Source organism: Corvus brachyrhynchos, unplaced genomic scaffold, assembly GCF_000691975.1.
Source record: "Corvus brachyrhynchos isolate BGI_N302 unplaced genomic scaffold, ASM69197v1 scaffold37, whole genome shotgun sequence".
NCBI lineage: Eukaryota > Metazoa > Chordata > Aves > Passeriformes > Corvidae > Corvus > Corvus brachyrhynchos.
The window spans coordinates 1850521-1878376 of NW_008239289.1; the positions used below are offsets into that span (position 1 = coordinate 1850521).

At 38.8% G+C, this 27856-nt stretch overlaps 1 protein-coding gene across 1 annotated transcript; it reads left to right on the forward strand.

The window, feature by feature from the left end:
- Positions 1 to 1358: 1358 nt before the first annotated feature.
- UBQLN1 (ubiquilin 1) lies at positions 1359 to 19261 on the forward strand. Its single transcript, XM_008638436.2, has 12 exons — positions 1359 to 1427; positions 4427 to 4578; positions 8222 to 8337; positions 9678 to 9940; positions 10741 to 10899; positions 11487 to 11730; positions 12228 to 12370; positions 13252 to 13335; positions 15782 to 15897; positions 16214 to 16326; positions 16784 to 16857; positions 17966 to 19261. The coding sequence occupies exons 1-12, from the start codon at positions 1359 to 1361 to the stop codon at positions 18119 to 18121; spliced, it is 1689 nt and encodes a 562-aa protein (XP_008636658.1). The 3' UTR covers positions 18122 to 19261.
- Positions 19262 to 27856: the final 8595 nt, after the last annotated feature.

Below are 27856 nucleotides of genomic sequence, written 5' to 3' on the forward strand. Positions count from 1 at the left end.
ACTTGGGTTGGGGCAATCCCAAGTACAAATACAGATGGAGTGGATCAAGAGCAGCCCTGAGGAGAAGGACTTGGGGGTGCTGGTGGATGAAAGGCTGGACATGACCCAGCAATGTGCACTCGCAGCCCAGAAAGTTGATTGTATCCCAGGCTGCATCCAAAGCATCATGGCCAGCAGGGTGAGGGAGGACATTCTGTTTCTCTCTTCTGTTCTGGTGAGACTCCACCCGGAGTGCTGCATCCAGCTCTGAGGTCCCCAGCACAGGAGGACATGGACCTGTTGGAGTGAGTCAGGAGGAGGCCACCAAGATGATCAGAGGGCTGGGGCTCATGTCTTATAAAGACAGGCTGGGAGACTTCTGTTCATCGTGGAGAAGAGAAGGCTCCAGGGAGACATCATAGCAACCTTTCAGTGGCCAAAAGAGGCCCACATGAAAGATTGTGAGAGACTTTTTACAAGGGCATGGAGTGATGATAAAAGGGTAATGACTTTACCCTCTTCCATATTAGGAAGAAATTCTTTATGTGAGGATGCTGGAACAGGTTGCCCAGAGAAGTTGTGGATGCCCCATCACTGGAAGCATTCAAAAAGCCAGACTGGCTTTGAGTAATCTGGTGTAGGGAGAGGTGTCCCTGACCTTGGCAGAGGAGTTGGAACTAGATGATCTTTACTTTCCTTTTCCACAGTGTTTTTAGGATTCTGTTTTCCGTATGTGTAGATGATTCTCTTCCTCTGCAAAAAATAAAAAGTGTGTGAAGCTAATCTGTTATTTAAGGTGTTTTTGACAGTTAACACTTAACACTTCGCAAACAGCCTCATTTGTAAACGGTCTTCCATAGTAATATAGGTTTTATGTGATGGTCTTCTCTGAATGAATTATCAGAGGGCTTGGTCCTGCTTACACTTTGTCATTTCAGGGGTCCCAATGTCATATTGAATGACAGTGAAGCTGAGGAAGAGACATAACACTTTCATTGCATCTTGACTAGGCTTTTTACGTAAATATGTCTCAGCCAAAACTGGCTTATTATTCTCAATAGTTTTATTATTGTGACTGGAAATAGGTCTGGTGTGCATTTGGATCATTCACAGATGTTGTTGTAGAGGTTATTTTGTGGGTCCTGGTACACTGATGGTTGCATTCATGTCCTGCTGTAGTGTTGTTTTTGCGAGGCAGCCTACAGCTTCCTCCAGCTGGGGCAGCAGAGGGAGAGCAGCCAGTCTCCTCCCTCTGGTGAGCAGCAACTGGAGACAAGGAAGTGGAATGAAGCTGCATCAGGTTCAGATTGGACTTTAGGGAAGGATTCTTCACTGGGAGGATGGGTGGTCACTGGAATAGACTCCTTTGCGGAGCGGTCATGGCACCAAGCCTGTTAGAGTTCAAGGAGCCTGCGGACAATGCTCTCAGTTATATGGTTCAGTTTCAGGTAGTCCTGTGAAAAGCAGGGAGTTGAACTCGATGATCCTTATGGTTCCATTCCAACTTGAGATATTCTATGGTTCCATGAATATTGTTTATACTACCATGTCAGCCTTCTGATGAGAATTAACTTGTGGATCTCACTGTCACAGCATATTGTGGAAAATATGGTAATAAGTGAGTTTAGGTAAATGACAATCTTTCATTTGTCACAGTATGGTTGTCCTTTATTCTGATGCATTAGCTTTGTCCCGCATTCTAAGTATTTCTGCTGGTTTTGCATTACTTTGCATATAAGAGTAATTATGCATAAGAATACAGGATAGGAAGCAACTGCCTGAGCAGTTGTTCAGCAGAACAAGGTGTGACATTTCATGCTCAAGATTTATAGGTGCTTCTTTCCCCTTCAGGCTGCGACATCACAGAAAAGAGTGACAAAAGTCAGAGGGTCCACAAAAACTCAGAAAATTTTATTTTTAGATTACACACCTGGCAAGTTAAATTGGTATGTTAAATCCCTGTCCTACTATATAAGCACATGGCAGTGGGTTTTATATAAAGAGGTGAGAGAGAAGGGAAGAAAGAAAGGAAAAAAGGAAAAAAAGAGAATAAAAGAGATCACCAGTCCTGGCTCCAGCATCAATCCAGCTGATGAGGAGTTCAGGGTCCTGGGGGTGTGCATGTGACTGGGCTTTGTAAAGATACTTTTTTTAGATGGGCATTCCCTGACTTGGATATAACTTTCTGACTTTCTATGCAAATTAGTTATCTTGCACAGTCTGTTCTTTCAGACCTTTCTGGAAATGGGTTGGAGGGCTTTGGGGATCTTGTGTGGTTTTCATCCCTCCCTACAGTCCATGCCCACTTCTCGGTTGCATTCCTGTGCTTGCACTGTTCTGTGTTGTACTTATCTCCACAAGCTACAGCAAGGATGTTTGTCCCAGAAAAGTACTGCCCTACTTCTGTATGGTCACCTTCACCAGCCACGTCTTGTTCTCTCCCACAGCATATTATTACCAAAAATCCTTGGTTATTACCAAAAATTCTTGTCTCTTATTACCAACACACTTTGGTTGGCCACACGGCCATCCAGGTATCAGTGTTTGAGGTGTACACATTAACCTCTTCTGGGATTCTACAAAATGTCTAGAGTTTATAGCTATTAAATAAGTCAGTACTCTTACATGAGTGTTTTCTCACATTAATTTCTCACTTTTTCTTACAAATTGGAATATAGCTTGCAGGGTGGGGGGTTTATCTTCCACTAAGTGTAGATGAGCTGGTGTGAAATATTTTGGCCAGTATTGGTCCCCACACTTATGTAACAGAGTAATTGGCTTGGAAAATCCAAAGGGAGGTGGGAAGGCTTGGATTAGAAAAGAACCGTCAAGGAAAGATCAGCCTTACTGCAGTCCCTTGTTCAAAAGAGAACAATCTGTGTTGTCCATTGTGGGAAGGACAGTGAAGGCATCTGGTAGTGAAACACTGGAACAGGTTTCTTGGAAAAAAGTTGCTGAGGAACTCAGAGAACAGACTAGATAAACATGAGAGAAATAATTCAGGTAAGTAACACACTTGGGGAAGGAGTGGCCTGAGTGACTTTCTGGAATACTTTTAAGTCTAAATATTGCCAGTATAAAGGCTGACTTGTAAGTTATTTCTGCAACAACCAAAACTTAGCTCTGTGTGAGCAGACTTTTAACTAACCAAGGGCAACCTCCTGTACAAACACAGAGATTTAATCACTCTTGTCTCTTGGACTCTCTCTTTTTTTAAGCCGTGTTTATTTTTCTCTTCCTGTGCTATAAAACCTTTCAATCAGAAACTCACCTTCAAAGCATAATACATTGGAATTTTACTCTTTAGTCCTGCCTAATTATTTATGACTAGTTGCAAGATTAATATTTTATTCTCCTGTATGGAATGAGAATTCTGTTAGATGTTTGAGATGCTTTTTAAAGTATTATGGTCAACTTAATTTTAAAGTTTTAAACACAATGAACTTCTGAAGGACTTTCTAACTACCTGGGATTTTAAAAATACTTAGCCTGCTGACAAGTCTTGTTGAATAAATTTATCTGGCATTCTTATAACCAAGTCATTTCTTACCATTTTTTTTGGACATCTTTCTTTTTAAATTTTGTAAATATTCTGCTTTCAATGAGAGCATTTTTCCAGAGAGTAATAAATTGCAATTAGAAGTCATTGAAAGCATAACTTGGTTATTTTTGATTAGAAAGCAAGACGACATAGAGTGGACTTCCATGTTCAAGTGTTTTAATGAGGGAATGATTTCCTAGTGAAATGAAAAATGTGTTTATTCACTGTGTCCTGGGCTGCAAATGCATTTCATGTAGCTATGTTGTGCATTGAATGACAAAGCAGAGCCACCTAAGGTATAATTTTTGCCTGTGTGGAAAGGAATGCTGGTTTTGACACATGGAAGGAAGGCAGCAAAAATATATCAAAGAAGAGAGGATACTATCTTCTAGTTAGGTAGTTCCAGCAAAAGTCTAGACAGATTTATCCTCTTCGTGACATTGTGTCATCACTCCTTCAGCAGTGGATGGCTTCAGTGGTGTGCATATTTGTATGTGTGTACTTGCTAGTATATAATTATATGCATACTTCACCATGTGTATACATATGGGTGTGTTTAAGTACTATATATACTAGTATGTATTTATGTCATGGGTGCATGCCTGATTGAAGTCACAATAGTCGTCAAGAGAAATCAGATTTTTGTTGTCACGACTTACATAACGAGTGATCTAGATGTGAAATTCTTCTGATTTCCTTTTTTGTATGACAAAGAAATATTTCCCGTCTTCCTATGGACAAAAAAAAGTTAAGAAAACAAAACTATTTCTAGTTTGTGAAATACAGAATATGCAGTACAAGTGAGGTAATATAGCAAATGTAAAAAATAGATTGTTCTTAAATGATTTCTAAAAATTACAGTTCAGTATTTAATTACATAAATGTATATTAATTTTTTTTGTTTAGTTCAAAGAAGAAATCTCTAAGCGCTTCAAGTCCCACACTGATCAGCTTGTGTTGATATTTGCTGGAAAAATTTTAAAAGATCAAGATACTTTGACTCAGCATGGAATTCATGATGGACTCACTGTTCACCTGGTCATCAAAACACAAAACAGGTAACCTTAATGACGATTGGTCTTCTGTTTGCCTCTCGAGAAGTAAAAGTACTCTGCATTTTTAATAGCTTTCTGCTGGCAAACTAGATTTGACTAAATCACCTTAATCAGTTCCTTAGTTACAGCTGGTGCAGGATAGCAGTGAAGTTATAAAATTAGAGTGTTTTTTTCATTTATCCTGTATTTTAATATGGTTCATGTTTCTAAATACATGGGGGGTTTTTTGGTTGTTTGGGTTTTTTTGTTTGTTGGTTTGGTTTTTTGTTATTTAACTTTTTTTTTTTAGTTCCAGCTGTTTTGGCTTCATAGTTGTTAGATAACCATCTCTTACTCTCCATTAATATATGTTATGCAGATTTTCTTTTCACACATGAAAACTTGCAGTGAATCTTTTCTTTCTCTTCTTTTTCTGCAGTGAGTTTTCTTTCCTTGTTTTACCAATGCAGTAGTAAAGACTCTCTGTTTTGGTCAAAAAAGGAAAGAAAATTTTTGAGAACTGCTTTGGTGTAATGAATTTATCTGCCTAAACAGACTTTGGATTTTAATGTGTGGGTTGTTTTTGTTGTTTTTTCCTTTGGTGAAGAAGCATTAGAATGATGTATCAGTTAGCTATGTCATGTGCACTTCCTGTGAAGTGCCCAAAAATCCTTCCAACAAGTAGAGTAATAGATCCCTCGAATGCAGTTTGTTATTAGTCAATAACATGCTCATTATTTTAGCTTGAAAGTGGTTTTGGCTCCTGTTCTACTTAGGTCTTTCTTGTTTGTGGTGAGGATCTCCTCTGATGTGAAAATGTCAGATGTTGAAGAGCATGGAGTGTAGGAGAGAACAGAAATAGGCCTTCCCTTTCAAGGCCTTACCAAGACACAAAGGCTAGCTAGTAACATTAGCATTAAATATAAATTCTTGTTGAAATTAGTAGCGTTAGCATTAAATGTAGCTACCTTTTGAAATTGATATCTTCTGTTCCATATTAATGCCCTGAAAGGATTGTGTTCTCTGTCCTGGAGTCAAAATACATGTTTGTACTGTCAGAGGTCTCTCTTTCCTGCCCTGTGCCTCCTCCACCTGAAATTTAGGCTGATACAAGCCATGCCAGTCTTGAATACAGTATTAGGTAATACTGCAATTCTGTGCATCTGAGTGAGTATTCTGCTGTTGCTATTTTTTTATTGCTTTTTTTGCATGCAGTCTTGAGTGTGGCAGAGAGGCTTTCTGAGTAGTGTTAGCAGGATGCTTTTGACTTGCAGAGTCTTCAGAGAGTTAATGGTTTGGACGTACTATAGCTGTACATACTGAAATACCATTGCCAGCCTCTTGGACCTTCTTGCACTTTGCCTCTGGACAGAGGAACCCCCAGGAGCACAAATGCCACATTTGTGGCTTTTGGGGAATTTTTGGTGTTCCTGCATCTGTCTTACCAGAATTGCACTCCATGTCTTCACTCTGGCCTGCCTTTTTTGAATCATTTTAGAAGAGTATGTTTCTATTATCTGCAGAATGTTTTAATCATATCTGAGAAAACAAAGTATGAATGAAAAACTACAGATCCTTTGCATGTACCTGTGCTGTCCTCAAAGTATATATTAAAGTTTTCACCCACTAGCTTTGCTTGAATAGACTAAAAACATGCTAAAACCTGCTAGAGAGAATTGCCAGCATAATGAGAATCACCTCTGAGAAAGGATAGTATTGTCCTGAAATATCTCAGTAGTATTCTTGCTAAAATATCTATATTTTATGCTTGTCCCAAAAGACAAGATTTAGACCCTGCCAGTGTCTGGCAAGTGCTGATTTTTGGCCATGAGTATCAAGATCGACTCATTCAAAACTACTTTACGCTATGCCATTTACTTTTATGTTGACTGTTGCTGTTACTGTTGCTGCTATGTATCTGAATAAATAAAAGTTATTTTTCAAAACTGGATCTGAAGATGAAGATCTGAAGAATCCCTTCTAAGCTATGTTAGATGTGTAACTTCAAAATAGGAGTCTTCATATACCCTAGCCAATCGTTGTTAAAAAAAGATCACTTTTTTTACTGTGCTATATTTTCTGAATGCTACAGACTTTCAGTGAAATCTTGTAACCGATGTCAGAGTAGCAGTGAGTGATTAGCCATGGGCAGTGAAGACACATTGAATTTCTGAATAGAGTTCTAGGTTGACACGTATCGTTTGTTCACAAGTGCTGGGCAGAAACGCAATGGCAAAATGGGTATAAAAGATGATGTGCACTTGACAGGAATATCACTGAAAGACTGGAGGCTAACAGGGTTGACACTCACACCAACCATTATCTTCAGAGAATATCCAATTTCCATGGGAGCTGCAAGCTGAACTGCAAGTTTCAGTGTCATCTACTTTTCTGTTACACTTTGCAGAACCTTTCATGTTTATTACATGAAGCAACATAGTTGCTTCTCAAAATAGTTTCTCAGTTGAAAATACAAATAAGATTATATGCTTGTTATTTTTCGTTTGCTTACGGAGGAAAGATGTGTGTATTTTCTAGATGAAAGAAAATCAAATATCTCCAGTGGGAGAGTCACAATCAGTATACAGTCTATAATCTTCCTCATTCGAGTTACAGCTGCTTGGCTAATTATAGTCATCTTGTGTTCAAAGTTTGCAGTTGCTGTTAATGAAGTTAAAGAACTCTTAGAAACCTCAGGAAAATCGCTGCATTTAAGGCATCTTTCTGATTTTTTTTTGTATGGTTGGGGTTTTTTTTCTGGTGTTTGCTTGAGTGGGGCAAGTGCAGAGTTTTGTTACGGGGGAAAGGTTCTCCAAGGCGAACTGAAGTATGAAGTCTAGTGTACTGTCAAATTCTCAAATCTTTTCGTGAAGTCTGAATTCTTAGTTTTAAAAGTTATTTTATTCTGTAGTACTGCAAATACAGGCATTTATTGATTGTTGAACCACAGTGGAGAACTGATTTGGATTTCTAAGTAGTCTCTTTTCTTTAGAACAGAGAGGCCATGTTAGCTCTGTTCAAGCTCAGTTCCTTGATCTCTTTTACTACATGGCAACATCTGTGTTTCTGCCTGCAGTAGAAGGGTGTGGTGATTTTACAAGCAGGGCATGCTTTAGTGCCTGTGCTAAATTTTGCTGGCTTTAGCTTCATGTAATTTCATTATCACCCTGTTCTTGAAGTCTTAAAGGTTATTGAGAGTCTGATATTTGTCTTCTAATAAAACGTGACATTAACTGAATTTCACGTTCAGTAAAGCATCCTAGTAGAGATGTGGCATGAAATAAATTTCGCATTAAATTCGTTAGGCTTTATTTCTTCAAGGCATGGGCATGTTACCAGTAGTATGTGAGTATAGTGAAATAAGGCATGCATCCTTAAAGCAAGATAAGGACAGAGAAAACAATTAATTGGCAGGCATCATGGGGTAGGATGAGAAGGTGGTAATGGCTGGAGTGATACCCATATGTTTTTTTACTATTTGAAACTCCAGTGATATGACAGGGATCTGAGAAAGATTTATTATAGGAAGCCATCTGGAGATAACTGGGTTTTGACCAAGAATCAAAATGTATTTTAAGATTCTCAAGTATAATACTGTTCCTACATTTAATGATACTACTTAAAATAACTTGTTACACTCTATAAAGTTTTAAAATTGCTTTTTTAGATCGCAAGACCACACAGCTCAACAGGCAAACACCACTGGGAGTACTGCTACTACATCAACATCAAGCAGTAGTACCTCAACACCAGCTTCAACAAATAGTAACCCTTTTGGCTTGGGTAAGAATATTTGTTAGGTAGCATGGTGGGTATCTTCTCTTGGATTCAGGTAATTGTCCCCAAAGCTTTATTACAATGTAAACAGAACTTTAAAAACAAAACCCAAACAAAAACACCAGCCAAAAAACTTACTACAGATAGGTTTCTGATTACTCAGTTACCAGAGGAAAGTTGTTTTGTTAGTTTTATATAGAATCAAAAAACAGTTTGGGTTAGAAGGGATACCTTTAAAGGTGATCTAGTCCAACCTCTCTGCAATTGCCTGGGACATCTTTAACTAGATTAGGCTGCTCAGAGCCCCATCCAACCTGACTTTGAATGTTTCCAGAGGTGGGGCCTCCATCACCTCCCTGGATAAACTGTGCCAGTGTTTCACCACCCACTTCAGGTTTGTACTGTTTCACCTTCAGTGGTAAGGTGCTACTGATGTTGTATTTTGGTACAAATAATGAAATTCCTTCCAGTGTCCTTGTGCTTCTTATAAAAGTGTATCTGAGTTCCTGTAATTGAATATAGATGAATCACAGAAGTTGGACCTGTAACATGAAGCCAAGATCTGCAGTAAAAGCAACAAAGTTGCTGCTAATCTTACAATTAAGTATTTCTCAGGTTTCAAATCTGATAGTATTATGAGTCTTTGCTTTCATGAATGAAGAGACTGCAGTCTATTGACTTAAAAATTATAACCTATTTTCATAGTTGTGGTGGGGTTTTGTTTCATTCTTATTAGTCCTTTTTTTTTGCATTTGGGAGGGGGGAAGAGATAGAATTGGAAAAGCCAGTTATAGTAAGTAGATGATTTCTTAGGTTTAAATGGTTCTTCGGTCTGTCTAATACCTTCTGAAATTTTTTATTTGGATTTGGCAAAGCACAAGAATTCGAAACATAATTAGCTCTTGGTGTACTACTACCAAGAGAAACTCTGCTTTTAATTAGAATGGGGAATATAACTCATATTGGAGTTCTCTCTTGATTATAGTCTAACCAAGAGGAGACAGATAAATGATTATTACAAATGCAAGTGTTAAGTGTTGCTGGAGTGGGTAGGACATGGACCTAAAGCCCCCAAACTCAAACATCTCTTGTATCTTGGCTTTGGAAAACAAGAAGAAAAATTGTTAGAATTATAACAAATTTTATTTAAGAATAAAGTTTGTTGGATTTTTAGTTATGTATCTTGTTATTTAAGGAAGCAAGCTCTTAACAGCCTTGCAAAGATGGGACTTTCCATTCTTTTTTGTTATTTTGAAGTATGAGATATGCTCAAGTATTTTGTATTTAGAAAGAATCTGGATGTGGCTGGAAGTAAAGTCACTCACATTTTTTTCATTCTCTTAAAGGTGGCCTTGGAGGTTTGGCAGGCCTGAGTAGCCTGGGCTTAAATGCATCAAACTTCTCAGAGTTGCAAAGTCAGATGCAACGACAACTTATGTCCAACCCAGAAATGATGGTTCGGATAATGGAAAATCCATTTGTTCAGAGCATGCTTTCAAATCCTGACCTGATGAGACAGTTAATTATGGCTAACCCTCAAATGCAGCAACTGGTACAGAGAAATCCAGAAATCAGTCACATGCTGAATAATCCAGATATAATGAGACAGGTATGTAGAAAGATCTATTAGTTCATGACTTGTGATTCTGCTGTTACTGTAAACAACAGAGCAGAAATTGGACATGCTTAGTGGAGCGTGTAAACATTCTTGAAGTATTTAGTCTTATTCAAAATCCATAAAATGTTGCCATAGACAACCAGGGTGTACATTTCTAGTTGTTAATGTCCAAAATAGACTGATAATTCAGAAAATCTGCAGCATGGTTTTGAAAGTCAATGAATACTGTGTAGTCATGTCTTCTGAGACTAGAATTGGATGTGCCTGTCTGCCCTTGAAACGTGTTGTCTAACCAGCAATTCTACCATAAGTGGTAATTCTCCAAGATACTACATATTTTCATTGTGTCTCACTGTGGGTACTTCTAAATGTTTTTAAAATTAAAAGATAAATAAGATACGTTGTGTGGCAAAATGTATTAAAACCCGAAGAGATTAATAGGTGCTTTTGAAATTGTATGTATTTATTTTAAATTTCATACTATGGTCTGCTGGCTGTAGTAATGTTAGAAATGGTAAGAGTATGTTGTGTGGAAAAGATGAAGAAAGAAAATAATAGCTTGTTCAGAGGTTTTCTTCTATTTACCCAGTCTTCCTGACCCAATCAGTTGTGGTAGAATGCTGGCTAAATACCAAATTGTGTTGACTCATGCTAAGCTGACAGGTTGATTCAGCTTTAATCATAATTTTTAACTGGGTTAGACAGGGATGACTGAGATACTGCCAAATGCTGACGTTTTCACTTTAGAATGGATTTCTTATTAATACAGATTAAACGTTCCACTTCTCTAGACACTAGAACTTGCTAGAAACCCTGCAATGATGCAGGAAATGATGCGAAACCAGGACCGAGCCTTGAGCAACCTTGAAAGTATACCAGGGGGATACAATGCCTTGCGGCGTATGTACACAGACATTCAGGAGCCAATATTGAATGCAGCACAGGAGCAGGTGAGAAAAGATTACAAATGGCATGGAAAGTAAATACTTACTTTCTGAAATAAAAGAATTTAAATAAATTTCCAGATGTTTACTTGAGAAAACACTCCTTGAAACTTGAATTTGCTATGCAACCTTTTACTCTTGAGAGCAAAGAGCTTTAAAAATCCTATGTTATTCTGAGCCTGAAGAAATACCGCTATCACTTTGTGTGATGAGAAGCTATTTTAAAGTTAATACATTTGTTTATTACTTAATTTTTAATTCCTTTAGTTCATTGCCCTAAGATTTGGAGGTCCAGTAAAATCCTTCTAAGTGTGTGTTTAGTAACTTTTAACTGAAGGTGAGAAGAATAGAAAACTTTAGAGTCAGAATTACTGCGATCAAAATACAATGTAGTAGCAGCACTACTTTCAAAAAGAAACGTGATTTAATTTTTTGGGGGGGTCCTAGTATCTCTGTGTTGGTGTCTTTTTGCAATATTTGTATTTAATTACTGTAGAATGGTGAGTATAACTGATTAAGAGCCATAAACCTTTATTTGCATATATCATTTAGAAATTTGTAGATGATGTGTGTTTCCTCTCCTTTCTCTGTAGTTTGGAGGTAACCCATTTGCTTCTTTAGTAAGCAATGCATCAGCAGGAGGGGACAATCAGCTGTCTCGTACAGAAAATAGAGATCCTCTACCAAATCCATGGGCTCCTCAGTCCAGCTCACAGACTTCCACAAGAAATACCGGCCCTAGTGGCGAGGGCAGTAGCAGCACTAATGCTGAAAATAGCACTTCTGGCACTACGGGACAGAGCTCAACTGGACCAAATTTGGGACCTGGACTTGGAGGTATGTTTGTTACTGCAACTGTATATATTTGCACATACTTGGAACCTTGCTGAAAGGATTCTTTCATTAGGTAGAGAGCTTTTGATTCAGTTTTTATTGCTGTTTACTTTTGTAGAATGTTTTACTATTATCGAAGTCCTCTGTAGAAAAATAGGAAAAATTAAAAAATATGAATAATCGGAGTGATAATAATACTTGTATACTGCCTTAAAATAACAAAGGTAATGAATCTGTAGATGAATTGTAGTATTTTTTCTGTTCTAAGGCAAATGGGAAAACAGCTAATAATGTGGGTACTTGGATGGGAGTATGTGTTGGATACAATGTCTGTCTTAACTTACAGGGTAGATGTGTCTGTGTAAGCAGAACCACACTGAGGTATATTTCAGTGTCTTAAACTCATGAAAACCAAGTGGCTATATTCTGGGTTTAGATAGTCTACTTTCTCTTATGGTAGTCAGGATATTTACTAAAGTGCCCTTTAACTTTTCTTTAAGCTGGTATGTTCAACACACCAGGAATGCAGAGCTTATTACAGCAGATAACAGAAAACCCACAACTTATGCAGAATATGTTGTCTGCACCCTACATGAGAAGCATGATGCAGTCATTAAGCCAGAATCCTGATCTTGCAGTACAGGTAAATTGCATTTGGTATAGTAATATATTGTGTGTATTAAAGTAAAAAAAGATAAAACCCAAGAATGGGCCAGTTTTTAATGTTAATTCCTAACTCACTGAAATTATTACCTGCTTACATTTAACAATTTGTTGCAGTGAGTTTCTTCAATTTGTAGTTGGATATCATGCCTGACATGCTTCTAAAATAACCTGTAGGGTTGTGTATCTTTTGTACAGCCCTAAACTTGTGATCCAGCATAAGAAACAGTTAGACAAAAACAAATGCTTTGATTATAAATTAAGGTAGAGCTAACAGTAAATAAATACCCCCACTAGTCTGGGAGAAGTGAAGGGAGGAGACTTAGTGCTGTATCTAGATATGACTCTGGTTTTAACTTCTTGTTTGTAACCTGTGCTCACTGTAGAAATGGAGATGCTGTTTTATGAATGGTGTTGTAGAAGTGCTTTCAAATTTTATTTAAAGCGGTAATATTGAAAGCCAAATTTTGAACTGAGATTGAAAAAATACTATCTTTTCTGTGTTAAATACTCACTTGGAAATCCTTGACTTCAGGTGATATTTACAGCAAAGCTGTTACTTAGATTTGTAGTGGAGGCTGAACAGAAAAGGACTTTCTTGTAACACTTGGCAAGACTACCTCATTTGTATCTGGAAATTCATTCATTTACAAGATAAAAAACCCCAACCAAGCAAAAGCAAAACAAACTGAAAAAAAAGAAAAAGACAAACACCCCCAGAAAGTTTTGGCCGAAGTAGTAGATGATTATTACTCTGTGAGATAATTTTCATAGACTATTGCTGTATTATCAGTAGTTGTTTTAAAACCTCCAGTAGTTTTTACTGCTTGATCTTTGAAGTTAAATATTTTTGTCCTATAGATGATGTTGAATAATCCTTTATTTGTTGGAAATCCTCAACTTCAGGAACAAATGAGACAACAACTTCCAACTTTCCTTCAGCAAGTAAGATGAGATACTAGCTCTTAATAAAGGTCTTCAAGTCAATGAGCAATATTTTTAGTAAACTGGTGCCTGTCTTTGATTTGGCTAATAGCTATATTATGTAATATACTCTCATTAGCTTTAGGTATTAAGTTAGATTGTCCCTTGATAATATTCTTGCTTAATGTCTCCATCTCTTTCAAAAGTTAAGCCTGACTGTTGTCTATGAATAGCACAACCGCTAAGATTTGTTGTTGCTTCTTTGCTTAGAATAAATGCTCTTACTGTGCACCAGCCAGAAAATGCCTGTTTGTGACAAGTTTTGTTTCACAAATTAAAAAGAATAGTACTTTTCACACTACTAGTTAACATTTCACTATGCTTTTCTCATGCCTCTTCAAACCTGCCTTAAATATTTGGAAAAAAGGTCCTACAGCATGCCTTGAAAGACCCAAGTCATTAGCTAATTTAAAAGAAGTGGGTTCTGAAGTCTTTCCTGTAACGACTGCTCTACCATTGTCTTCCACTCATACCAGCTTTGTGTTTGCAGCCCAGGTATCTGCTTGGTATTAGTTGCCACAGTGTGTAGTAGTACTGTGTTCCCTAAATAGTAGCAAGCAAGATTTTTTTAGGAATTGAAAGCCTAATCCACTGCATGAGTTCTGTCATTAGGCAGTCCTTGCAAATCAGTGTAAATATGCATTGCCAAGATCTGACTGCATACAGGAGTTTTTATGAGTAAAATAATGAGCACATACATGAATTATAGTAGCAAGTTCAGTGTTCAAAAGATACTATTTATATTGTTTGAACCACATGAATGGCTGTGGTGTTTTGTATTGCCCCTGCTTTATAATGACTCTGTAGTATCTGAGGAACTAGTACCACATTAATTACTCCCAGATTTCAAAACATAAATGAAGGCGCAGTAGGAATCATTTCTGTTTCCTTTGGGTATCTCATGTTACTATCGCTTTGGAGTTTATCTGCACAAATAGTTCTTTGTTGTATTCACTGTGTAAAGTTAGATGATTAACAGCATTAGCAGTTGAGGTGTGAAGTGGAGAAATATCTGGGTATTCTCAGTGTTGGTAATATTTCAGCTTGTGTTTTCTTGCTTATCTACTGGTGTTTATATTGTGGGATTGGGAGATAGAAACCATGGAATCTGCATAATGGAAGGCATCTTTTGCAATTAAGGGCAATTGCCTGCCCAGCAGAACTAGGGAAGAATGGCTGCTACTGGAATTAATAAAGTTAACAGATGAGATCCAGGTCACCTAAGGGCTCTAAGAATTGTTGGGCCACCATTTATGTAAGACAGCTTCCAATATCAGACAGTAAGTCATGATTTAAATATTTTCATAAAGTGGTTGCAGCAGCTTTCTTTGGACACCTCAAAATGTTTACCTCTTCAAAACTGTAGTAATCGTTTCCATCTACTATACATTTAGTTATTCTTTGACTTCTAGCTGTCATGAAGATAAAAGTCCAAGAGATGAATGGAGAATATTAACTTGCTCTTCTGAAGTCTTTTTAGGCGCCCATACTCCAGATCAGAGTTGTTCTCCTATTCTGCAGTTCTGCTCTGCACCAGAGGAGATTTCACCTTAATCTGTGATTTCTACATGAATCAAATGTGGTCTTTCAGCAAAAGTAATCCGGTATAGTTGCCAGGGGAAAGCTGCTAAGATTAGTAAGCCTATCTGCTATTTGAAGTAGGTCTGATTACCAAAACTGTGCTATTTGTAACTGAAACATTACTTTTCACTTACCTGTTGCCACCTCTGTGCAAAGGTGAGCATAAGCCGCTAGTTTTGAGTTTGTGTCTAAAATAAGGTTTTTGGATGTTTCATTTCAGAAGTGAAAAGGATTTGTCTTCTAAATTATTTCTGGATGTGAAAGCCAGTTTGTAATCGAAGTCACGGTAGACTGAGAACCCTTGAATATTATACATTTGTTTGCTGGTATATTTTGCAGTGCGTTCTTTTACATTTCAGGATGTAAGGGCACTACAGATGAGAAGATATGTACGAATAGTCAGAATCAAATTGCTGTGATCTGAAATTAGCTAGGAAAAAGGAACTTACTTCTTTTTCTTTGGCATTTATTGGTCAAATTTCCTCATGTTCAATGTTGTTGCTTACCAGTAGTATGATATAGGAGACTAATTCTAGAATAATGTACTAATACAGTCTTGTGGCCTTGGAAAATTGAGATCTGTAATGAAAAATACTTCTTGTATAATTCTCATTTGGAAGGCTTTTTCTACATCTAGAGTGTTCATTGATTACCTTCTATGGAAGTTTTCTCACAGAAGAAAAAATAACTGAAGGATTTCCTGTAATTTTCAACTACAAAATCGAAAGCCAAGTTCTGAAATTATGTCAGATTCTGTAAGACATCTAGCAATGAAAATTACCTTGGAACATCTACATATAATGAAGAGTTTCTTTCCTTTTCTTAGATGCAGAATCCTGACACGTTATCAGCTATGTCAAACCCCAGAGCGATGCAGGCTCTGCTACAGATTCAGCAGGGCTTGCAGACATTAGCAACAGAAGCACCAGGGCTTATACCAGGGTAAGAATTGATCTTACAAATTTAGACAGGAAGTCTTTCCTTATGTTATTCATTCTTTTTAGATTTGGAAATTTATACAGTCTTTATTAAAGATTTGTCCTCTTGCCTTTTTTGGTTTAATTAAAGTTGGTTTAGCATCTGTCACATTTTTGTCTGCTGTGCAATCCTAACCAGTGATAACTCTGGTCTTTGTCTTAGTACTTTACTCAAATTGTTATTCTCTCTTTGACAGAATTTGTATGTACTAATTAATGAAAAGAGACAAACTGGTATTTATTATTCAAGTGGTGTATTTCTCTTCCTGTAATTTATACAGATTTAATCCTGGTTTGGGTGGAGTGGGAAGTAGTGGAGCTCCTACAGCATCCACTGTACCTAGTTCTGTTTCCAATGAAAATACAAGTCCAGCTTCAGGAACTGCTGATTCTAGTTTTTTTACTTTTTACTTTATTTTTAATTGTAAAGCACTGGAAAGAGGCAGATAGTTGAGGGGACAGCCCACTGGATGCTTCTGGTCAAAGGTCAGTAGAGGAGGCTTAAAAGTGCTATTGCAGCTGTGCAAGTACATGCTGAAAAAACATGCAGTTTGAGTAAAAGTGTCCTCTGAATAGTTGATTTTTATATACTCATCTTCATCCCATTGAGTTCTGAAATGCTGGTAAAGATAGAGGCAGACTGAGATGATAAGATTGACTGACAACTGTAGTGTGGGTTCAGGCAAGAGTAAAGCTTAAACATATTGAATACTGTTACCTCTGTGCTCTTTGCCTGTATTGATGACTGTTATTCTTTAGCAATAAATAAGCCTCTGTCCCCCTTCTTCAGAGTAGCCACATTGCCTATTTGGAGCCAGAATTTTTTGTATGGCTTCCCTGACATCCTGCAGGTCCAGACTGCAGTGCGTTTTGTTACCATAGTGGGATTAAGGGTTTCCAGAGAGCTCCAGTAGCAACTTTGCCGGTACTCATAGAGTGGTGAGCAAGACTGGCTTTAAAGGAGCCATGCTGTTAGCTTTCTGGAGTGCTCTGTGAAACGGCACCTTCACACATGGTGCATACCCAGTGTAATGTCAGACTGCTCATGGAAAGGGCAGTCCTGCTTTTTCCTCCTCTCTTACCATGGGCTGAGTTAATTCTGCTTTGCTGCTGTGACAGACTTTTTTCTCTTGTTTTGTAATAATGAGAAAGCAGTGGTGGATGTTACATAAGAATCTGGTTTGCTACAGTATTTTCACTTAGGCTTCCAAATCTTACCCTTCTGAGTCAACATTCTGTTTTGTTTCATTGGTATGGAACCATATACAAATTTTAAATCTGGGTGGTAATTTCTTGATGTATGAAACTGCTGAATTAAAACAAAAGGAAAATTAGCAGTAGTGGCAAAAGTTTTGTGTACTAATCTAAACTGAGTCATTGATTTTAAGATGTTACTTTGGAGAATATAATTTTCCTGTAATAGTTCTGATTCAAAACATGCCTCTGAAGGTCATACCATTGAGACAATGCAGAACTTTGCCATGAGTTTGTGTAAACAGAATCTTGCTATAAAGCACAGCTAACAGTTTTCCTTAGACTCAAACTTTCTAACAATTAGGATTTTGGTAATTTCAGTCAACAAATACTTGGGAGTGTTACAAAAGATGTGATCTTTATGTCGAGGGAAAATAAAGCCTGTGATGTTCAATATTGTTGACAACAACATAATCTTTGCTGTTCCACATTGCTTGGTTGAGCTCTATTTTGTTTTAAAAAAACACCTATGCATATCTTTGAGAAACTGTTCATGGGACATACATGTACCCAATTTAATTTGAATCCTCCTCTATCAAACAATCACTTTTCCCTGGAGTTCAGGAGTGTTATATAAGTGTAGATAATTTGACGGTGCTGACTTGTTAAAAAAAATGCTTCAATTGTTAATTGAATTTGTCTGAATATATTTTTTGGAACTTGAACAAGATGTAGTCAAAAATTGGAAAAGACAGAGTGATGCGAAACCCACTTACGTTTAAATCCTGTATTTTGCTAAGTATGTATTATGCTTTTATAGCTTGAAATTTTGTTCTTAGCAGTTACAAAACCCAGAAGTTCGATTTCAGCAGCAACTGGAACAGCTGAGCGCAATGGGCTTTCTGAACCGTGAAGCAAATTTACAAGCACTAATAGCAACAGGAGGAGACATCAATGCAGCTATTGAAAGGCTGCTTGGCTCTCAGCCTTCATAGCAGTGTTTCTTTTAACTTGAAAAAATGTAATTTATTTTTGATAACAGCTCTTAAATCTTTCAAATTGCTTTATTTCATTCTGACTCTTGGGATTGTCTTGTTATGACTAAAACCAGTCTGATGCATTTGAAGGAGGAGTGCAGTAGTTTTCCTCAGACAGTGGGAATCAATGCATTTTCACTTTGAGTGCATCAGTTCTTTTGTTCTGCATTATTTGTGATTTTTTGGAAACAATATCAGCTTTCACAGTTGATTGAACAAGTTTTGTCTGACCTACAAATGGCCAATTTATTTACTACTTAAACAGTATCCTTCAGTAGTAATTTATGTAGATTACAAAATAAAAGGGAAACAAATTAATTGAAGCTGTGGGTACCAATACTGCTTATGGTGATTTTGGCATGTTTTTTTTTTTCTTGACTAGCAAAATGCTGGAAGACTTATACCACTTGAGTAATCTACCATATTTTGCTTTAATTTGTATACAATATATACAACAGAGACAGCTCATTTCTAGAGATTTACACATTACAATAGAGTGAAATTGTAAGTAATGAAAAAACAAACAAACAAAAAAACCCCAAAAAACCAACCAAAAAAAAATCCCCACAAAAAAAAAAACAAAAAAAAACCCCACAAAACCCAAAAAAACCCAAAAACAAAACCAAAAAAACCACAAAAAAAATAGGAAAAAAAAGTCATAGGACTTGGACTTGGTGTAGAATCTTCCAGGATCTTTGGTAACTATCTGAGAAAAAATGCTTAAGCAACTTCAGTTAAAATATACTAGAATTATTGTTCTGGTTGTCTCTTTACATTTAACTGTACAGAAACTTGCATTATAACATTATCTCAATATTCACAGGTTAACTGTAAATTACTTTTGTCATTGTGCAAATTAAAGAGCCATGGCCTTGTGCTCTGTAATTGCTTCTATGGCTATTTGGCTTGTTCCACTGAGATTTTAACACGTATTCTGATTTGTAATTGGAGAAATTACTTTCATTCATAGTCATGTGATACTCTAATTATGTTTAACCACCAAGTAAAAAAATACTGTATAGCTTTTGAGTTTCTATTGGTAGATACTTCTCTTGTGCACAGTTAATAAATGAATTAAAAAAATGTTTAAGCATCTTGTTTCAGTGTGTTTGCAGTTAATCATTACCTAAAAATCAAGATTATTGCCCATCTTGAGAACATTTGAGTGAGCTCAAGCTCTGGGAATATATACCAGCACTGCGCTAAAATTAGTAAACAACTGCAGAGCGAGGTGGAGGGAGGAGAGAAGAGATGGATGATGTTGAAGACTTCTAGCTTAGATGAAGTGGGGATAGCAGAACAAAAGATGAAATTAATCTGCTTTTTATTGCTCTTCTGTGTCAGTTTACTGGACTTGGTGCACCTTCACATTCCTTAGATATTCTCAAACCTGATCTTCTCCTGCAGATGGCAGTTCTTCATTTTCCCAATCCCTGCTCTCAACTTCTGCGACTTGGGCAGTGTGGCTGAGCACTTGCTGGTGAAGACTGAGGCAAAAAAGTCATGGAGTACCTCAGCGTAACCAGGTCTTCCATATCCCTTCCGAAAAGAGCCACGTTTTCCCTAGTCTTTTACTGCTAATGTACCTAGAGAAGATTTTTGTTACTCTTGATGTTCTTGGCCAGATTTACTTCTGTCAGTGTTTTAGCTTTCCTCGCCATCTTCCTGCTTTCACCTTCTGCAACTTGGGTAGTGTGGCTGGAGCACTTGCCAGTGAAGGGAACAGCCTGAGCATCAGTCAGTGGGTGCTGAGCCACTGGGCACTGTGCATCATTTGTTTCTCTTGGGTTTTACTCCTCTCTCTCTTTCTCTCCCTCATTATACTAATAATAACAACAACAATTCCATTTCCTTGGCTGTTTGGACAATTTCTCTGTGTTTCTCCCAGGCTACCTTTCCCTGTTCCTGTGCTCTGTAAGCTACCTGTTTGTGTTTTAAATTTGTCCGGGTGCTCCTTGTTCATCCATCCAGGCCTCTGACATTCTTTTCTAATTTTCTCTTTGTTGGGATGCATTATTCTTGAGCCTCGAGGAAACAATCCTTGAATATCATCTAGTCCTCTACACTCAGGGCTCTGTCCCATGGTATTCTACCAAGGAGATCTCTAAGAGGCCAACTTCAGCTCTTCTGAAGTCCTTGTTTCTCACTCTCCTCGTTGCCCCGAGGATCTCAGTCTCTACTGTTTCATGGTCACTGCAGCCCAGCCTGCCCTTGGGTACCACCTTCCCTACCAGCTCCTTGTTGCTGAGAACAAGGTCCAGCCTAGCACCTCTCCTCTTTGGCTCCTTTATCAGTTGGAGAGGGAAATTGTCATCAATGAACCTCCTGGAATACATGTGCTCTGCTGTCCCGTCCCTCCAGCAGGCTGTCACAACCTGGAAGTGGGTGTGATGATTCTTGTAAATTCTTGTCTGTCTCAACAAAGTCCACCTGTCAGGGAGCTCTTACTGATTTATACAGTAGCCTTAACTCCAGCAGTTAGCCCACTATTTTAGCTGTAAAAATGTTGGCTAACAAGCTCTCAAACTTCTACAACGAACTTTTAAACTAGCTCCCAAATCTCACAATAAACTTCAGGTATTGAGTTAAGTGGTCAAATATGATTGCTGGGATAAAACAGGAGAGAATAGATGGAAAAGAGAGAAAGAGAAAGGTCAGTCATTAGATCCTGCGTTGGTCCTACTGCTGTGGATGGTCTGGATCTGGGGTCGACAGAGGGAGAGAGCACACTGGGGACCAATCCACTTCCTTTTATAATTTACCTGGTATATGTCTCTCATGTAAAATAGATTTTTTGGGTGCCATTCATGCTGTATTGTTCACATGTGCACAGTCAGTCTTTAGAGCCCTCCAGGGAATGAGTCAGAGAGAGTTAGGGGACTGTGGTGTCCTGGAGCCCCTTTCAGTGAGCTGTCTGGGACTTGACTGTTCTCTTGATGCAGGTGCACTAAGCATAAGTCTCAAGGCAGACAGAATTGCAGGCTTAATGACTGAAAAGGAAGTTGGCTCAGAACAACACTGACTGCCCCACCTCTGCAGGACCCTCTCAATCCAATCAAAACTTTCCTGTTGCAACAGAATGCTGGAGGCAAAACTTACTTAAGGTGCTTATGCCTGGTTCTCCACATGGCTGTCGCAGTGGTTAGAATCCCCCATGAGGACCAGGGCTTGTGAATGTGAAGCTTTTCCTCTCTGTGGAGGGCTTCATTGGCTTGGTCTTCCTGTTCAGGTGGCCTGTAGCACGCCTCCACTATAAAGTTACTTGGGCTTGCCATCCCTTTAATCCTCACCCATAAGCTCTAAGTTAGCTCCTTGTCCATTCCAGGTGGAGTTCCATGCACTCCAAATGGTCACTGACAGAGAGGTTGACACCTCTTCCTCATGCCCCATGCCTGTCCTTCCTGAAGAGACTGTATCCTTCCATTCCAACAGTCCAGTCATAGGAGTTGCCACCATGATGCCAGTAAGATCATAGACCTGCAGGCATGCATATGTCTCTCTACATTTTTCCCTGTGCTGGATGTGTTAGCATAGAGGCATTTAAGTTGGGCCCCCAGTGAAAATTACTTTCTCTCTGGAGTGGCTGGAATCCCTTTGTGCTGGCCTCCAGGTGTTCTCCTGCTGACCTGCAATCCCTTTCCAGACTCTGGGTGTCTCTTGCTGGCTCTGGCACCTAACTGATAAAAACAGGATGGCAAGTCATCCCACACCTTATCACTATTAAATAACATGATACCTCCCTCCTCCCAATCATGTCTTACTTAAAGCTGTATCAAGGATTCCTGCTAACCCTTGACCAAAGACCCTCTTCTCCTTTTGGGAGAGGTGATACTTCCAATCCCATCTGATACCAGCAAGCATAGTGCTATCTTAGCCATCCCGTTGTCAAACAACCCAAAAATTTGGCAGTGACATGAGCCTCAGAGCCACATGTTAATAGACTGGATCCATCTGTTTCTTTCAGTCACTACCTGCACATGGATGTGTGCTGGTAGTGCACACATCGTGTGGCCTTGATTCCCTCACCAGTTGTCCCAAGGCCTTGAAGTCTCTTGATGGCCGTTGGACTGGCTACATGTTGTGACTTCATCACCAGTCTCATGGAGGATCAGCAGTGGGTAGTAGTCTGAGCACTGTACCAGGCTAGGAAATTTCCTGGTGATGTCCTTAACCCTGACCCTAGAGCACAGCAGACTTCCTTGAGGGGAGTATCCTTCCAGCATATTGGATCTTCCATTCCCCTGAGAAGGGAACCATCTACCACTACAACCATTATTTTCTTACTCATGGAACTGATCTTGTTATGAGCTGTAGGTCTTCCTGGGCTTGATAACACCTCCGCTGGACAGGGACCTTCATCCTTATCAACTGTTTCACGACTTCCTTATCCGTAACTATTGTACAGAGGAGGCACCTAAAGGGAGGGTGAGATGGGCAAGGAGGCGTCTTGCCTGTTGTCCCAAGCAAGGACTTGTCTCTGTTCATTGTTTCCTTCTGACCTTTAGCCTGGCAGAGGGAGGTTACAGGACCCTCTGATAAAAAAGGGTGGAGAGCACCCTTTAGTTTCTGTAGAATAATTTCTACTTTTTTACAGTTATTTTCACAGTGACTATTAGGATCCCTAAAGAAACCAATTCGACTTAAGTGTGCCTTTCTGGGACCTTGAGTTAAAAAAAGTTAAGATACCCTCATCATTCAATAGGCAGATCTTTTTCAGAATACAGTCCATGACATCCAAAAAGTCTACTGTCAGATGGGAGGGCAAGGGTGATGTGGGGAAGAGAACAGTTCTTACCAAAACACTAAATAAATGAATCTAACTAGCACAAGTACTTTCTCAAGACAACATTCAGCTCACCTTTTGTAAGCATTTCAGTTGCATGTTACAAACTAAGAGGCACTAGATTTGAAGTAAAATTTCATTGCAATTCAGGAAGAGATGAAGTTTGACTTGAATTCTACGCTGAGCCTTCAGCTAAGCTTACCTCTTGAAGTAGAATCAGTATTTATCAGTAACTATTGTCAGCTAAAGTAACTTCCTGATAAGTAGTGGTAAAAACACTGAGCTGTTTTTTAATAGAAGTTTTAGTTTTGTTGAAAAACACAGCAAGCACAACAAGATTTATAGATAGGATAGACTTTTTATTTCATCTGTGATGATGAAAGAAAACCCACACTTACTGATTTAAGAACATGTTACAATGTTTCTGTTTGTGCACCCCTCCCCACTTCCCCTCCTTGCCCCTTTATCCATCTTTCTTTAAAATTCTCTCTTCAGAGTTATCATCTACCTCTTCTTTCAGAAGGAATCTTAACTATAGGAGAATGGTTCATGAAGGATGTCTGGACTTCAGGCGGCTCTCTTGAAAGCTGTTTATTGCATAGGTGAAGTTACAGCATTTCAGGGAGTGGATATCCAGAGCCAGCCCTACAGCTGCCAGCTCCAGCTGTAGGCATACCTGAAGCCACTTTCTGTTCAAGTTACAAAGCATTAGAGACTTTTCTTTGCAGAGTATCTTAACACATAACAACCATCAGCACCATACACCATACCTTTACATTTGCCTATAGCCTATCACAGCTACTACTATTACCATATTACATCATTATTCTCCAATCACAAGAGTAAGTAAGTTACAATTTAAGCTTACAGTGGAAAATTTTCAGATCTCTCTTCTTCTTGCTACATCGACATTTCTTGTTTGCCTGCAATAGCTCTTTTTGGTAAAAACATGTTTTCTATTTACTTATGCTCTTCTTGAGACTTACTTACTTGGTGAAAAACATGTCTTTGTTTTTAGTCACATACCTTTGTCCTAATCATAAAAATCTCCTTCCAACTCATCTCCAGCCTTTGCCTTCTCAGTTATTCAGTGGTCAGTGTTTCAGCAAAACATCTTTTATATCAGAACCTGCTTTAATTTCTATCTCATCCTCAGTTTCTACATTCAGAGATCTTTCTGCCAAGCCTACATATCTGTGAAACTTTCTTACCAAACTTTCATCCTCTCCAGCATTAACTTTGATCACTTTGATAACTTGTATTTGAAATCTGCAGCTTGCATTTTGGACCAGAAGGGCATGTGTGCCTGAAACGTCATCTCTTCATTTTCCTGCTTTCTTCTTTTCCTCCACTGTGGACCAAGTGACCTGACAGGATTGCCTGCAAAACTGCCTTGCCTGATCATCAAATGACTGCTAGAAAAAATAACTGATGCCAAAACAAAAAAATCTAAAAGTTATGGTAATGTGAACTGACAGATATAACTTAAGACTTAAAATGTGTGCATTCACTATTGGGAATATGACTGCAAGATGGCTAGTTTTGTAAAGGATGTGGTCTGCCTAATTCTCTTCTTGGTTCAGTGACTGCATGTACTGGGCTGACCCTGGCTGGATGCCAGGCATCCACCAAAGCTGATGTATCCCTCCTTTCTGCAGCTGGACAGGGGAGACAAAATATAAAAAACAGTCCATGGGTTGAGATAAGGACTTGGAGAGATCACTCATCAAATACTGTCATGGGCATAACAGGCTGGAATTAGAGATATAAGTTGAATTTATTAGTGACAAAATCAGAGCAGGATAATGAGAAGTAAAAACAGACCTTAAAAACACCTTCCCCCACTCCTCCTGCATTCCCAGCTCTACCTCCTACCCGCATCAGTGCAGGGAGACACCGAATGGGGTTATGGTCAGTTCATCACAAGTTTCTGCTGCTGTTCAGGGAGAGGAGTCATTCCCCTGCTCCAGTGTGGGGTCCCTCCCACGGGAGACAGTTCTCCATGAACTTCTCCAACATAAGTCCATCTCATGGGCAACAGTTCTCCACAAACTGCTGCAATGTGGGTCACTGTTCATGGGGTGCAGTCCTCCAAGGACAGGCTGCTCCAGTGTGGGTCCCCTACAGGGTCCTACAGGAAACCTAATCCAACATGGACTCCTCTCTGCACAGGTGTGCACATCCCTGCCAGGACCTGCTCCAGCACAGGTTTCCCACGGGGTCACAGCCTCCTCTCAGGCAAGCACCTGCTCCAGTTTGGGTCTCTTCCATGTGCTGTAGGTGGATCTCTGCATCCCCATGGACCTGCTTGGGCTGCAGGGGCACAGCTGCCTCACCATGGGCTGCACCACGGGCAGCAGGGGAATCTTGGCTCCAGTGCGTGAAGCACCAGCTCCCTCTCCTTCTCCACTGACCTTGATGCCTACAGAGTTGTTCCTCTCACGTTCTTAGCCCTCTCTTCTCTGGCCGCATTACATCTGCGCAATCACTTTTTTCCCCCCCTTCATAAATCTGTTATCACAGGAGTGTTACCACCATTTCTGATTGGCCCAGTGTTTGCCAGCAGCACATCCGTCTTGGAGCCAGCTGAGACTGGTTCTACAGGGCGTGGAGGAAGCTTCCAGCAGCTTCTTACAGAAGCTACCCCTGTAGCCCTCACCCCCACTACCACAACCTGGCCACACAAAGCAAATATACTGCATAATAAAATAAATATTATTAATAAAAAAAAATAACCATCTCAATTTACAGTTGAGGTGGCAAGTAGCTAGTCTGTTCCTTTGCCTGTACAAATAACTTTTGCAGTTTGGAATAGATAGCATTTCATTTCTCCTCATTTTAGCATTGAAGAATGCTTATGCTGTAGTAGGTACAGTATTTACACAGCATGTTACTAACTGTGCTTAGCACAAATTCTTGAGGATGTACAGTGCACGTACCTTGCATAGAAAATTTGTGCTTAGAGACAGAGAAAGCAATTTCTAACTCCAGGTGTTTCCCCCTCAGTTTTTGCTGCATTTGCTAAATATATTTCAAAATACACACAGAGCACTTGCATCCAGATAACTTGTGCTAAATATTAATAGCCTGCCCAACAAACCTGAATTTGACATCCCTAGAATAGTAGTGTTAGTTTAAAAACAACAACAACAAAACCGAAGAACAAACCCTCTCAACAAAAAACCCAAATGAAACCAAAATGAAGTAAATGAAATGCTGTAGGATTGTGTTTGGGCGGGGATTGTTCTGCTACCTTTTTCTTCCACTGCACACATGCACAGCCTGATTAAAATCTGACAGTAGTTTTATGTGCTTAGTATTTGGATAATTTACATATTAATCTATTAATTTGTCATGCATGGGATATAAGTGAACAGAAGTAATGCTTTGTCTTTTGGAATAGCAGGTAACAGATGACTGATTAAGTTGACAACAACCTTCTTCGCAGTATCTTTTAAGTAAAAGCAAAATGCAAATATATTAAAAGGGTTAAGGAAATACTCCCAACATAGAAGCAAAGAGTGAGAAATACCCTGTCCTAATTTGAAGAAGCATGAACTGCCTGTAAGTATGAACATGCTACTTTGTTTAGAAGCCTTCCAAAACGCAAGCTGCTTACATAAAATTTTCTAAAAGAGAATGTTTTTTAACTGTTGAGTACAATTTTCTGTTGGTGAAGCCACTTTGTGAGCATCCTATAAATGCTGACAAGCAGATCTGAAAATCAGTCTGGCCTTCTCAGAACTCACACTTTAAAATGTCCCTTTAAATTATTTAAAGGTCTGATCCTGTGTGTGACAGGATGCAACTGCTGTAGAGTGTCTTGGTCTGACTTTATTGTGTGTGAAAGAAGTAAGCATAAATCTGTATTTAATAATGGGTACATTAGTCAACTGTTTGTAAAATGGTGTATTGGAAAAGATGAAGACCTCATTAACAGCAGAGGTGCCACAATAGGGTGCTGTCTCTATGATTTTCATAGCTACTGAATTTGTACAGGTCACTTGGTCTGAAGGGGTCTCTGAAATTTGGGGGTGTTAAGAAGCAGACAGACATCCCTGTCTCTTGCAGTTAACTTTGCCTCTGTGTCTTAAACTTGCACCCTGGCTCTTGGAACAAACAGGCTCTGAGGTGAGAGAACCCTGTATTGTACAGCAGCAGACTAAAACTGGTAACTGCCTGCCATTCTCCCTTCACATCACAAATAAACAGGAAAAGACCACTTTTGGGTAGGTTAATGCCTAAAATCTCCACTCTGTGTCTAAAAATTGCTGCTTTCAGTAAGCTAATGCCTATTTATTGCACTAATTTAAGCACAGTAGTTTGTCTAGTAAACCATAAAGCCCTTACTATTTTCATACATAGTGAGAACCATGACTAATGTTTTTCAACTTCTTACCCGGGTAGAAATTACCTTAAAGATGCTTACAAACATGAGGTGTTCTTCTACAGGAGTTCATCCATCATCCCAGGAATAAAAAAAAATTGCATAACACACTAAAAATAATCCATGTAGGACAGCACATGGAGGTGTCTCCATTCAGACAAGACTCAAATCTTTCTTACAGAAACTATCTGAAGTTTTCATACCATTAAGCTGAAAAGGCATGTCTGTGTAACATGACATGAAGTACTTTTTGAAAAACACCTTGGCAGTAAAAAAGGACTTTATCCTCAAATTCTGTGAGCTGGATGACTGATTGGATATTTGGAATTTTCTTCTCAACTTCATCAAAAAAGATGAGAAAAATATGTATTAGGAATAGTTTGAGCAAAAGCTTTAAAGCAGTTGTATAGACATGCACTGAGGTGCCCACCAGCAATGGGAAGCGAAGGAGAATATCCAACTGCAAACGAGTAAGCCTTCAAAAAGAAGGAAATGTCTATCAACCTTGCATTCAGTACCTTAA

What these genes read in the sequence shown, in the direction of transcription:
- UBQLN1 (XM_008638436.2), top strand. Translation starts at nt 1,359, where the DNA reads ATGGCACCAAGCCTGTTAGAGTTCAAGGAGCCTGCGGACAATGCTCTC. An exon ending in TAGTAACCCTTTTGGCTTGG is followed by an intron (nt 8,338 to 9,677) that starts GTAAGAATATTT and finishes ATTCTCTTAAAG; the next exon opens with GTGGCCTTGGAGGTTTGGCA. An exon ending in ATCCAGATATAATGAGACAG is followed by an intron (nt 9,941 to 10,740) that starts GTATGTAGAAAG and finishes CCACTTCTCTAG; the next exon opens with ACACTAGAACTTGCTAGAAA.